The sequence below is a fragment of the Salvia splendens genome, chromosome 7 (assembly GCF_004379255.2).
Source record: "Salvia splendens isolate huo1 chromosome 7, SspV2, whole genome shotgun sequence".
NCBI lineage: Eukaryota > Viridiplantae > Streptophyta > Magnoliopsida > Lamiales > Lamiaceae > Salvia > Salvia splendens.
The window spans coordinates 13,785,495-13,800,109 of record NC_056038.1 but is presented as its reverse complement, the minus strand read 5'-3'; the positions used below and the strand labels follow the sequence as shown (position 1 = coordinate 13,800,109).

Genomic DNA, 14,615 nt, shown 5'->3' with positions numbered 1-14,615 from the left:
TTGGTCCATTTCCCAAAAATAGAAACTTTCCATTTAAGGAAATGGAACCATATTCTACTAACACTAATTTCACTACTTTTTCTTATCATCTCTTTTACTTCACCCATTTTTTCACTTACTTTACCAATTTTGCATTAAAATCTGTGCCGTTTCCAAAGTTCTTATTTTTTGGAAAGAGAGAGTCCATCCACCAAAAATAGACATAGTTGTGTATAATACGATTTTTAATGTGCAATTGTTAAAGTAAGAGATAAAAAAAGAGAGGAATAGTGTCAGTGGATTGTGGAGACCACATTATTAGTAGTGCTATTTTTAATGCTTAGACTTTTCATATTTAGAAATTAGTCTAATTTTGATGAATGACCCAAAATAGTAAATTTGGTCTATTTTTTGCAGACAGATGTAGTAATATTACTTTTTAGCAAGTTATCTGAACTCAATTCAAAATTATTGCGTTCCTAACTGGTCAACCCGATAAGGACATAAACCCAGTAAAGTTTGACCCAAATTCAATAATTTCGTGCGTGTATGCGTCGTGTCCAAAATTGTCAGTCATACTTCATTCCTAGATAAATGTCCTCTAACGTAAAAAATGGAATATGTATAAACTCGAATTAAGTTGAGAATTTGCATTGAAGAATAGTTATTTGAAATTTTTGACATAACCTTTTAACACTTATGAGGGCACAAATTTTATATATCAAAATGTGACGCTTGTTCTATGATGAAGAGTATGTGGAAGAGATAACAAAATGCATAGGAGAAAGGTCAAAGGAGTTTGCTTAGTGGACTCAAAGGGATGACAGCTTGAAGAAAATCCTTCTTAAACCATCTCAGATTCAAGAGGAGTGAGCACAGTGTAACAGGCTAAGAACTTCGACATAAATCCTACACAAACTTAAGATTCTAAAAGGGACCATTATTGAGAAAGAGAGTTAGTTCAAGTACCATCATGTACCATCACCAAAAAGAGGCACAGCAGCAATCCCGAGAAACAAAATTCCAATTGTACCTTACCTAACTACAAGCATCAATCGAGCGAAACAAAGCAGCAGACATTCATCAATCCAAATCACTCAAAAGAAGACACCCTCTTTACCTCTCATACTCACACAATAAAGCGAAACTAGACAACTAGGACCATTTCATTACTTTATGCACAGCCAACAAAGTACTAACAAACAATATCAGTGAAAGACATAATTCAAGATTCCAAAAAAACTAACCAGGTGGGAATGTGATCCGAGGCCTAACCATTGCCAGCTTTCTTTTTCTAAAGTTGGCAGCGTTTTGTGTTCCCAGCTTATCTGTTGTTTATCTCCCCTGCAATGTTTGTTGAGAATGTGTATATTGATAATAGAATATTATAAATACATGTGTGTGTAAAACTTAGACACATTGATGAATTGAAACATGAGATCCGTACACAATGATATCTACAGGTTCAAGACTTGACATGACATGTGTTGCTGATATGCCACTAACTAGAAGTAGATGTCAATAAATATCCAAAATAATTCATGGTGTTGTGTAGGACAAGTTCCAGCAGACCTTATAGTTATCTGTGCCCTGATCATTACTTGTCTTAATAAAAGGTGATTTCAGATATTCAGCATAGCAAGGTGAAATTTCGACACACTGCAACTGGAAGTTTACAGCACCCATCGATAGTTTAGTAGCTATTGGTTAAATAACTCGTGAGAATGGTAGGTGTATCTTCCTACTGAGTTTGCCAAAAGTCACAAGTATTGCTGTTGAATCCTCAATCTGTTCTCTTCCCACCACAATCTTGCTTGCGATTCACCAAATATTTCTCGGCTGCATTCATCATTTACAATGTCAGAAACAAGCAATGATGTATAAAAATAGAAATTTACTGTGGTAAAGTAGCTCATAATTCATTTTTCCGATTGAGTCAACCTTTTCTATTTTTACTCTACAGTGGACAGAACTGATCCAAATTACTTATTCCATTCACAACAAGGGTAAATGAGATGTAACATTTAGATGGTGCATTTCATCAAGAAACATTTGATATAAAAGTGGGAGTAATTAGTTTCCAAATAATCTCCCTAGTATTGAGATTAGAAATGGGATCAGAATAATGTTTCGCATTTAAGTTTGAAGCTAAGAAAGGAGTAATATATAAATATCATTTAAGCGTCTGAGTCTTCCTTTTGTGGAAGCCAAGCATTCATAGCTTCAATAATATATGACCTAGAGACCAAAATTGGTTCTAATTATTAGGAATCCAAGAATTACAGGTGTAGCTTGAAAGGAATGCTCACCTGAACCGCACTCTTTTAAGCTCTCGAGCACCATTTGGAAGTATTCTGATGGTAATGTAGACTCCAGGCACATCTTGTTCAACCCACTCAGTCTCTAAATCACTAGAATTGCTAGCTAAAAGCTCTCCAGAGTGATCAACTTCCCTTGACGAACTTGAACGTGAAGAAGCTACAATTGATGGTGTCTCAATCTTTGCAGCACTAGCACTGGAGACTTTTGGTGTTGAATTAAGACCACCAGAATCATTGTACTCATGAGATTGCAATGGGTGCTGTTCGGGCAAGCTCTGACAAAAGTGATGAGGAAGACGCTCCTTGCTCGGTCGAGGTGTCTCAGGGGTATCATCCATGGATTCAACTTTTGAAATCTAAGGAAAAGGGATCACAATTTCATCACTCAATGATAATTCCTTTGAAGGGTGAATCCCACGATATAGTCACTAACAATAAATACAAACAGCATATATTGACGAGCGCACAAGTATAATTCGCAGAAAAGTATTATACCTCATCTTCTGACCGAGGAGGAGTTGGTGCTGGTACTGCATGACGACTGAACTTTTGGACGTTGTATAATTCTATTACTTTATCCTGGTTCTCCGACCACCAGCGCTGTGCTTGCCACTTGTTAAATATCTCTCGGCTGGAAAAGTAATCCAGGAAAAAGGAAAAACGAGAAAATCTTAAACAAGTATTGTTCAAATCCCTCAATATGGAAAAAGCAGAAGAAATCAGGCCATTCTTGGGAACAAATGAAATAACCGTATTAGAATTCTGTACTGATTATGGCTTGATCATACAGCAGTGAATGCAGAAACCAAACATGCACAGCAGTGAATTCTGTTACACTAATGATTCTCATCTTAAGGAAATCTTTTGAATTTTTGTTAAGGCTCCAATCAAGCACTTTAATGCTAGTCAACAGAAAATTACCAAAAGGGACTATCCAGCTTGACTCTTTGTTGCATTTTTTTAAATATTTATTTCACTCCTTTCTGTTTAAATCTTATAGGTAGCTCTTTTTTTCTATTAGCCAATCACCCAAACTAGAAAAATCATCCCTTGGAAAATGATCCTTAGTTATTCATAATCTCTTATGGTGATCGTACTAAGATGTAATAATATGTTTTAGTGATTTAGCCTTCAGTGCTATCCCCTTTTTTCCATATCCCAAGACTTTTTCTACGAAGGGCCACCACCATATTGGAGGCTAGTGCAATTCATAGTGGCTCTCATGTCCCAATTCAGTTCAGCCACATTACTTCACACTTAGAAATCTCAAATTCTCCAAATAAATCAAGTAGATAACCACTAACTAAGATCAACGTCACGGATACCACATTAAACATTCCGTCACTCACGAAGATACCACATGTTCCAGATATCATGTCGAATTAGATTTTCAAAAGCACTGTTTGTAAACCAGCAAAGAAGCAACATCAAAATCATAAATCGATACTTAAGATACTACAGTGAACAGCAAGTCAGGCATAACTCAATAATTTAACTTCATATCAATATTCAAACATAACTAACAATAGAATATGTTTCACAGAATAATGATGCTTATTTCCATAAACCAGCCTGTCATATTAATTCTGCTTCACAGCATGAATAAATGATTTATACCTGAATCTGATCCTCTTAATATCATTTCCACACTGTGGCAGTGAAACAAATGTAATCAGCACCCCAGGCTCAACCTGTGCAACCCATTCTTTTGGCTCATCTTCCTCCATAAGAACAAACGCCTCGCTTATACTGCTAACTGAAGCTGGTGTGGTATAGCCACTCGAGAGGGCCTTCAACTTGGCATCCATTTCTTTTCCCCAAGGCCGTGGGGTGGACTCTGAACTGCCAGCTCTTCTGTATGAGCCATAGAACCTCTCTGACACTGAGCCTGCATCCGAGTCCAAGTAATTCGGGCCCTTGCTGTGCCCTGATGAACCTGCACAGGGCTTGCAGTTCCTGTATGCACCTGATGCCTTGACAGCCATTTCCTTGATCTAAAATATTCATGTGGCAAATTGCAATAAAAAATAAATACATCAAAATAAATCAGATGAAATGTATCAAAGGATCAAACAAAACAGGTCCCAAAGTCGTGAGAATTCAAATACTGGATCAAAAAATGAGAGACCTTAACTACTAAGCTAACAAACCAGTTTCAGTTAGTGTGTACTTGTGCAGTGAGGTTTCTGATGGCCTGCTTGGAGGTAGGAGTTCGGTCGTCCTGAGGCAGCTCCGAGAGAGATCTGGCGGCGTTGGGCTGCTTCGAGCAAGCTATGCACGTCAACATCCTATTGCCAAAAAAATCAAACCGAAAATGGAAACAGCCGACTAATTCAGTAATTGAACGACAGAAAACGCAGTTTCTGTCTCTACATAAAAAAAAGAAGATAAATCTAGTCATTTCTCAGTCGACTCCAATCGACAATTTCGTGGAGGTGGCGAGAGAAACAGAATGAAGGAAGAATGGGTGGCGTTAATGGCGAAGTGCAGTCATAGTTTCAGACGATTTAGCTATAAATAGTAAGTATGCAGCATGTGATTAATCCATTACCTAGCTTTAAGCAACAGCTCTTGATGGGAGATTGACTCAGTGATTGCAACCAAAACCTCTCTGTCTCTCTCAATGGAGGTGTAGTTTGCCAAGGAAATAGAGAGAGACGGCGGCAGTACTGTGTGGATGTGGTGTTTAAACTTTGAAACCAGCCCAACAATATTAATTTGTGATTCGTCTAATATCAGGAAGTTTTTCAAAAATTTTGTTATATGGTGTGATTGTTAATTATTTCATTTTGTATATATTTGTTAATAGTGATTTGGATATTATGTGGCTAGGCTATGGCTGGGCTATTTGCTTGTTTTGATGATGAGGCAGGAGGATTTTTAGTGCTGATGATGTGGCAGTGGCTAGGCTATTGCTGGGCTATTCCTATTGTGGATGGTCTTATTGAATTTTTTTCATTGACGACGACAAAAGTCGGTTATATTTAATTTGTTATTTCATCCTATAAGATATGGTTACTACTTCAAAAAAAATAATAATGTGATTGCAAAGTCTCTAGAAGCCTAGAAGCCAGATATTGTTATTCATCTCATATACTCAGTCAGGTATTGTCGTCGATGGGAAAATGCAACAACTTATTAAGTTCGTGATATTATATGTCAAATTTAAAATTCGTGGAAAAAAAATAAAATTTTGAAAAGTTTCGTGATATTAGATGTCAATATTCCTATTACTTTCACTAACACTACTATTATTTATGAGTTTATAAGTTTGAATGTTTAATGTCGATATAGGATAATGATAATAAAATGTTATACTATAGTAGAATTGGATTGCTAAAAATTGGATGATCTTAATACCACATTTATTCCACAATCATACTACTATCAAATTAGAAGGGAAGAGGCGTAGTAAAACTAACTACACAATAATAGAAAGTCATCCCCTATTTGGATTTCTTACTTATTTTACTAAAATTAACATAAATTTTTAAATTATTTAATTAAACTTCAAATTATTGGTTTTATTTCAAAAAATTCCAAATTTAATTTTTGGGTTTCTGAATATGTGATGTAGCTCGTCATTTTTAAGTATTAAAGCACAAAATGACATATTCTTGTGTCATGCCATTCTTGTGCAATTGTTAGGATATATGCTAAGAGTATCCACAAGTGGACGGATGACACTCAATGGAGAGTGGGCTCCAGCTCAAAATGCACGAAGCACATGTCGGGTAGTAATTACTCGTCAGATGGGCAATTCGAGCCTGGTGAGGAGGTGTCAGGCCTGGGGGGAGGGGTTCGCGATGTTATCCGATTGAGACAAAGGCTAAAGGCAGGGGACGAGGTGGAACAAGCCAAGAGCCCCCCGCACCTCCCTCTGTTGATATGAACATCCTATGTGGCTATTGACTGGGAGCTGTACATGTCGACACTACCCATATGCCAAAACAATTGGAGTCAAATATGTTCATTATTATGAATCTCAAGCGTTATATGAGCGTCCATAAATTTTTAGGTAGTTTTTATGTAATTTTAATTTTTAGAATCTTCATTTATGTAACTTTTAGTTTTTAGAAATTTTAAATACTCCATGTAATTTTCAGTTTTCTAATTTAGTATTTTAAAGAAATATTTTTTAAATAATTTCATTTTTAAATTGAAGAAATAAAGTACTCATAAATAGTTAAGGGAACAAATGGAATGTTGTGACTGTTATTTCTTGACTAAAAGATCGAGTAAAAAGTGACGTGGGTATGAATTGTTAAGGGAAGGGTTGTGGGTAACCTAAAAAACAATGTAATAAAACCCAATTTTCTATATTTATGAGAAAAAATTCATTTATTACATTGTTTTTCATTTAGCATTACTCCTTCTGTCCGTTATTAGGAGTCTCATTTGAGTTCGACACGGGTTTTAAGAAATATGAAGGAAAGTGGATGAAAAAAGTTAGTAGAATGTGAGATCCATTATTATAGATTAATTTTGTATAAAATGTGAGTGAAATGAGTTATTAGAATGTGTCTACCTACCATTTATAGTAAAAGTGAATCGGGACTCCTAATGGTGGACGGAGAGAATATTTGTTAATTCAATTCATAAAAAAAATAATGGATAATGGAACAAACAATCTTTCGTTTACATTGTAAATTGATCGATAAACTCATGATTTAAGAAGATATTTTGTCGGTACCTTATATAAGTAAGTAAGATATTCATTCTCAACCTAGATAGATGTGGAAAGTCTATCATGAGTAGTTGTTTGGTGTCGATTTAAAGTCACTTCCAATCTTAGATGATCGATGACATTCGAGTGTGATATTGTCACGACCCAACTTTGCTAATTATAGCAAGGTTCGATATACCGTGACTATTAAGAATGTGGGTTGAGTACGAAAAGAAGGATTTAATGGTTGAACTTTTTGTCTGTAGAGCATAAACGGTGAATACATTAATAGAATGGCTCGATCACAATGACTCGAGTCGGGGACCATACAATATACTGGCTAGTTATTAGAGTCTTTAGAGACAAAGGATTTCACTTGTTTCAATGCACAACGGAAGGAACTAAACACGGTTCCATGTATGAAGACACAAACCTCCGAGAGTATTGAATGAAAATATAAGTATGTCTGGTTTAATTAGCCCCTCCACTCCATCACAGCTCAACCTGCACATTTAGAAATACATGCATGGCTGAATACAAAGGTACTCAGTGAACACGTTGCTGAAAAATACAATTATACATTTGAAAATAGTGTCAAGTCATTATCATAGTAACACTCAGGGGTTTTATTAAAAGACCTGAGCTTACTAAAAATCATTTTTTGACTGCACAGTCTAAGTTCTTTCTGTTCTTTGCCATATATGTACATCTTGTGTCGTAGAGATGGTGTTCTCCTACGGTCACCTTAACATTCATGTGCCGAGAAAGTGGCCACTTTCCACGGGCACCGGACCGACCAACCTTACCGATGATACATAGTCCACGTGTACACTAATCCGAGTAGGGACTCTCCCCTTGTTGGGACCCGAATTCGATTTCTTACTTTATTTGGCATATCACATTCGGTATAACAAAACAGATAGGCATCATTACATAAAATAACATCCTTTATGGAAAGACAACATCATTTGGATAAATAAATATTATCTCAAATATACTTCATAATTTTATCCACATTTGTATGTAAGATAGAAAAGTTCACCTCGTACACTTCCGACTCCGTATAACAATATACTCACTTGGAGTTTAATTCCGTGTAATGGACCTTGTCCAATAAAAGATAATAGGCTATTTAGCGTCGAGAAATAAATTAAAGTGGATGATATGCTCCTAGGATATGCATCATATTTTCTTTCCTCTTTCATAAACTCATTCACTTTAACTAAATATGGAGATTTAGTCCTTGGCATCAATTAATCAAGAGATTAATTAACTCGATAAATTCAAGTATTTTAACTTAAATAAAATTTGCAAGATCACTCTAATATTAATTCAAGGGAACTTAAGCCCAAGTAATTAATTCATTCGATTTATTAGCTAACTTAATTGTAGCTATAGTTATTATCTTGGCCCAATTAAATTATACTAGCCCACAAGCACATTGAAAGATTTGGGCTTTGTTACTTTAATTACTATAACCGGCACAAACAAAAGAACCAATAAGAGAGCCCAAGTAATTATAAAAGCGCCCTCAACCCCCACACACGTGAAATTGCTTCTCTCTCTACAGCGCTCTCACCCTCTCACTCAACTCTCTATCTATCTCTTTCTTTTTATTTTCGCCAAACAAAAGAGAGTCTCAGTTTCCTTCACGATCGGATGTCCAAATAATATCCGATCGTCACGAAATTTTAACCAAAGGTGGATGACTCATAAAGAATCATTCCTACCGAAGGAGATCAAACTTTAACGGTTCGATCTTCTGTTATTAAGCTTTTAAGTGGCTTCCGTTTCAACAGTAGCAACGTCAGTTTGTACAAGATCGGAGGTTCAAACAAGGTCTGATCGTTCTGAAATTTTAAAGGAAGTTAAACAACTCTTCTAAATTCACTTGAACGATTAGATTTTCCGTTATAAATTTCCAAAGGTGCTTATCTTCCAAAGAGAAAATATTTTAGGAGTTTTTCCTACTTTCTAATTATTTTATTGATTCTAAGACTTTGCATATGTTGTATGTAAATTAGGCTCAGCATAGTATAAAATGGTTTCATACATGAATTTGAAAAAGAAAGAGTTGAAAGATTGTTTATGAAGCATGCTTAGTTGTGATTCTATGTTCTATATGAATTCATACTAACATGCTTTTAAAAAAAACTTGAAAAGATTTAACTTGTGGTTTGAGAATCGTTACCTCAAAAGAATGATAAGAGATTTCTATGATGAGTACTCCAATTTGAAATTCTCCTTCTTAATGAAAGCTTGAAAACTTGGTATTGGAAGGTTGGAAAGTTTTTCGTCTACTTGCATGAAAATAAAATTTGGAGGTGAAAGAGATTTTGGGTAGGCGTTGATAATGGAAGTTGATACTTTCTTTTATACACCAACTCCCTACACAAGTTAAGGCTACGCATTTTTCTCGGTTAATATCCCAACATCATCATTTTTTTTATTTCAACACATTTTTGCAGAGGTAGAATTAAGGGGAGTGTTTGTTGGCGGAGCTCCCGGGATGGTGTAGGATTTGGTAAGAAAAAAAAACAAAGTCTTGGTACTATTCCTCCCTTCCCCACTTCCTATTCTTTTGTCCATTAGGGGAGTGATCAATTGCTAACTAATTAGTAATCACAAATTAAGACCAAATCTTAGCCATTAGATTAAAAGATATAGTGGTTGAAATATGTCACATGGATTATATTTTAAATTAAAATAATTATTAAATAAAATTAAAGGGTATTAATGTTAATTCTCTTTCATCAAAATCATCTCAAAACCTAAATTTATGTAACTCTCTCGATTTAAATTATCTTTTCGCAAAAAATATATCAAATTAAAGATAATTTTATAAGGATTCCAACGGGATCTCAATTGCATATGTTCCGACGATGTTCAGATGATGAAATTTGATAAATTATATTTTAATTTTCGTACATGTTGATAAGCAGATTTTATCAATAAATGTAAAAAAAATATCAATATAGTGTATGCAAAATCTCAATATAGTGTAGGTAAAATATCAATAAAATTGTGTTGATATTTTCTTGTACTTGTGATGATATTCTCATGTCATATTGTTGATATTTGTAATATATTATGTTGATATAAAAAAACACCCACAAAAATCATCATATGATAACATAATGAAGATATTACCATTTCGTTGATATTTTGCCTACTATTTATTGAAATTTGTGAGTTTTAATCTTATCTACTCATTTCAAAATCCAAGGGTGTAGATTTAGTCTTAGTTTTGGATTATTGTGTTATAAGCATTAGAAGATGACCATATATATATATATATATATGTGTGTGTGTGTGTGTGTGTGTGTGTGTGTGAAACACTGTCACAGCCCAACCAACCCTTTGTCGTATATTCTTATAATTATATAAATATGAAATTTTTAAGCAAACAACCTACATGTAAAATTCGTAAAACACCCATATAAGATAAACTCAGAAATCAACATTTATCGGTTACATATTTCAAAACATTTTGAACTGTATTGAGACTCTTTCACCACTCTATATGTTATACATTGGTCTACATGCAAAATGACGAGGAGGAGAAGGTTGCTATAATGCGTCGGCCGCCAACCCTGATAACACGTGGAGTTTCTAAAACTCCTATCAACCAAAACATCAGCGATATCTTTGCCTGAAAAATATTAGTGGTTTATATGAGCCACAACTCAGTGTATATAAATTTCACCTTTAATTTTACGTCACAGAAATATCTAGCATATTCTTTAGCTATAATATATATATATATATATATATATATATATATATATATATATATATATATATATATATATATATATAGGAGCGTTATTCTCCTATTCATCCCTTAGATTCTTTATTCTTCTTAATATGGGCCGTTAGATCTCATTCATCAACGGTCCAGATGATCTGCATTATTATACTATAATGGTGCATTATTAGTCGGTGTGCATTATTCAACTGAAAATCTGCATTATTAAATGACACGTGCCACCAATCTAACCGTCGGATGATAAAATCGTGGGGCTGAGATTAAAAAGAACAAAGAACAAAAGATACAAAAAGGAAATGAATACATCCATATATATATATATATATATATAGGGTGCTGTTAGGTTGAGATTATTTAGCTAAATTGAGAAATGAGATGCAATCTCAGCCACTAATCCACAAGATTAACGAAATGTCAACAGCTATCACATTATGTCAACACGGGGGTATAAGTGTCATTTCGTGTTTTAATGTGTCGGATTGTTGACATGGCTTGTATGTCTAGTTGACATGACTTATAATTGTTGTTGACATGGTTTCTATGTGCAGTTGACATGGTTGTACGTGTAGTTGACATGGCTTGTAACACAGTTGACATGGCTTGTAACACAGTTGACATGGCTTGTACGTGTAGTTGACACGATATGTACCGTAGTTGACATGACATGTCAATATTCTATACAATCTCATCTACCAAATTGGTATTTTATGGAGTTGTCTTACGAAGCTCAAGGTATGTTCTCATGCTAATTCCACAAATGTCAGCAAAAAACATCCCATAATGTATTCATAAATTTCAGAGAAATGTCACTAGCAACGCAAATGTCAATATGTCAACAGACCTCCAAAGGCACCTACAAAATGTCATCCTAAATTTTCATCTTCAATTCACAATGTCAACAAACCAGCATCTCCTACATTTCAACATGTCAACAGCAAATGTCTACAACTGAAGTTTCAGTATAATGTCAACAGCAAATTTGTTCACCCAAAAACCAACAGCCAATGCCATCATGTGCAATGTCAACAGTAAAGTTTTTTTTTTTTTATTTAATGTCAACAGTAAAGTTTAACTACTAAAGTTGCAGTCCAATGTCAAAATCAAATTTCACAACCCAAATAAAAAGCACAAATATGTGTCAACAAAATATCAAAGTCAATCTCAAATTTTCAACAAATAAACAACATCTGAGAAACGCCGCATAGACAGAATCAACGCTCAACTCTCCGCAAACTCATCCCTAAATCCGAAAATGTATTTTCCCCTCTTTCTCTGTCTCTCTCGAATCGAATCAAAATCGAATCAAAATTCTCACTGAATTGACCGATTCCGATCAATATAGATGGACAAGGCGGCGCTATTAGGGCACGTGGTGGATCACGTGAAGGAGCAGCGGCAGAGGGCGAAGGAGGCGAGCAAAATCAGCAGCGGCGTGCCGAGCGAGATCGCCGCGGCAGCGGCTTCTCAATTCAGTGAGAATAATCAATTTCATGTCAACTCTCCAATTTCGATCATCTCTCAGCTGAAGAAGCCTTTTTAAATACCGGCGCCGGATATCGCGAAGCAAATCCTCAAGGATCAGCACCCCTGCTTCGCCAACAGACCGCCGGGCGTGGCCTTGGAGATCATGTGGTACAACTACATCGACATCGCCTTCAGCCCCTACGGCGACTACTGGCGCCAGATGTGGAAGATCTGCATCAACGAGCTTCTCAGCCCTAGGATGGTGCGATCGTTCCAGTCGATTAGATTCGACGAGGCCGCGCGTGTGGTCGATTCGCTGCGTGGATCTTCCGGAAGCGTCGTCAATTTGACCGAGAAGATCTTCTCCTTCACAAGCTCCATCACTTGCTGCTCTGCGTTCGGCGGCCTGTGCAAGGATAAAGGAACTCCAGAAGATGGCTTCTGGAGGATTAAATTACCATTTCACCCATTCATAATAAATTAATTTAAAAGTATTTTTTAGGTGGAAAAATCTGGACCACTCATTTAATAAAAATGAGTGGTTGATGTTGAATCTCATTTCTCAATTAGCCAAAAAAATCTCAATTGATCATGGACCTATATATATATATATATATATAGTGAGATGATCAAAATAAAAATGCATTTAAATTCAGAAATGCAGCCCAAATCTTGGCCCTATGATTAGATGATCTAATAGTCAATAATTAACCAAAAACACAGAAGGTCATAATTAAGCAATTTTAGGTCATATTATAATATTTGAGTTTAATGTCATGCTAAGATCATTTTAGGTCATGTTTTGTTAGCATGACCTAAAAATTAACTAACTATGACATAAAAGTGCTCTACGTATGATATTGTTCTGTGTTTCTGTATTTAAATATAGTTTTGCATAGATCAAAACCCTATATATATAACTAGAAACAATAAATGTCATAAACAATTTCACATCCATATGCATATGCCTTTATGATCTCTTTTAATATTATGTGACTAATCAAGTCTGGTACCTGCCTGAGATATTCATTGTATACGACCCGTAGGTCCCTTATATTTATTTGACCTTTCCACGAAGACCCCTCTTTGTATTGACCTTTCCATGAAGGTCCATCTTTGCTTTTTGTATTGACCTTTCCACGAAGGCCCCTCTTTGCTCTTTGCATTGACCTTCCCACGAAGGTCCCTCTTTGCTCTTTTGCTTTGACCCGTAGGTCTATTGCCATTGCATATCAGATCCAGATCAAGACAGTCACATATCCTCTTTAATCCCATGATTCGAATAATTCCAATATCGTACATCAAACATATCCATTGCACCAATTGCATATCCATATATTTCATCAATAACTCCAATACTATAGATAAACATATCCATTGCACAAATCACATATCCACGTCATATTACTCCATCAATATCAAATAACACATAACCATTTCAGGCTCACATCATATAATTCAAATAGTCACTCCAATTTAACACATAGCAATCAATCACATAAAATATGTAAAATTAAAAGTGTAATTTATACACACCTGGATAAAATAGGTTATCTAACTAAGCTCTTGATTCCATCTACTAATCTACCCTCCGCATCCTAAAAATTTATCATATGAAAAAAATTCAATTCGGAAAACTATATACATATATACTCGTGACTTGTGTGTGTGCATATTTGGTAGATTACAAAACAAAATTTAGAAAAATTACTTCAATCTATTTCCATTCCATTCGTATAGCTCTTGTTCTCCCCCATTTTTTTTCCTCTAAGAACTTTTATTTCTGCCACCATCCTAATACGTCATTTACATATATACGGCAATTTGCTCTTCTTACCGACTTAGTCTATGACTAAGCTGAAAAAAAGAACTTTGCCTATACTCATCACACGTGCCTTCATAAGAATTTTACTAGTATTTCTTTACAAACTATTAGGATAAATATAAATAAATAAGTTCACACTAATCCATAACAACAATTATATAGGTAAATAGTCTAAGTATATTTATCGATTATAATACAAATATATGTTGCACGTACATAGTAACAAATAACTTACAATAATACTAACTTTACATTTATAAAGAAACAATTGTATAGAATATCACAATAATATAAAGTTATTAAAATATATGATGTATAGGTATGTAATTTAAGAGCATGCATAGCGGTGGACGGACGGCGTCCGTCCGTCCGTGCCGCTGGCACGAACAAGCTCCACCGCCGCTGCGCTCGCGCCAGCGCGCTGCTCGCTGCGAAGAGCACGTCCGTGCCAGCGAGCAGGCGACGTGGCGGCACGCGATTGGGCAACGGCATAGCCTTTGCCTTTGAAATTTTTATTTATTAAAAATTCGGTATTTAATTTTTAAAAATGATAAAAAATAAAAAAAAAAAATTTCCAAATCCCAAAAATAT

The 14,615-nt window shown here is 35.2% G+C and overlaps 1 protein-coding gene across 3 annotated transcripts; it reads right to left on the bottom strand.

Annotated features, from left to right (window-relative positions):
• Positions 1 to 667: 667 nt before the first annotated feature.
• Positions 668 to 5,011, bottom strand: LOC121742371 (protein Brevis radix-like 2). 3 transcript variants are annotated; one of them, XM_042135491.1, is made up of 6 exons: positions 4,852 to 5,011; positions 4,471 to 4,588; positions 3,918 to 4,294; positions 2,796 to 2,931; positions 2,289 to 2,656; positions 668 to 1,818 (listed from the first exon to the last, which is right to left on the bottom strand). In XM_042135491.1, the coding sequence occupies exons 2-6, from the start codon at positions 4,585 to 4,587 to the stop codon at positions 1,740 to 1,742; spliced, it is 1,077 nt and encodes a 358-aa protein (XP_041991425.1). In that variant the 5' UTR covers position 4,588; positions 4,852 to 5,011; the 3' UTR covers positions 668 to 1,739. The 3 variants fall into 3 exon arrangements, with proteins under 3 accessions (XP_041991425.1, XP_041991427.1, XP_041991426.1); XM_042135493.1 differs by having other exon boundaries at positions 4,429 to 4,588; positions 4,852 to 5,007; XM_042135492.1 differs by having other exon boundaries at positions 4,451 to 4,588; positions 4,852 to 5,007.
• Positions 5,012 to 14,615: the final 9,604 nt, after the last annotated feature.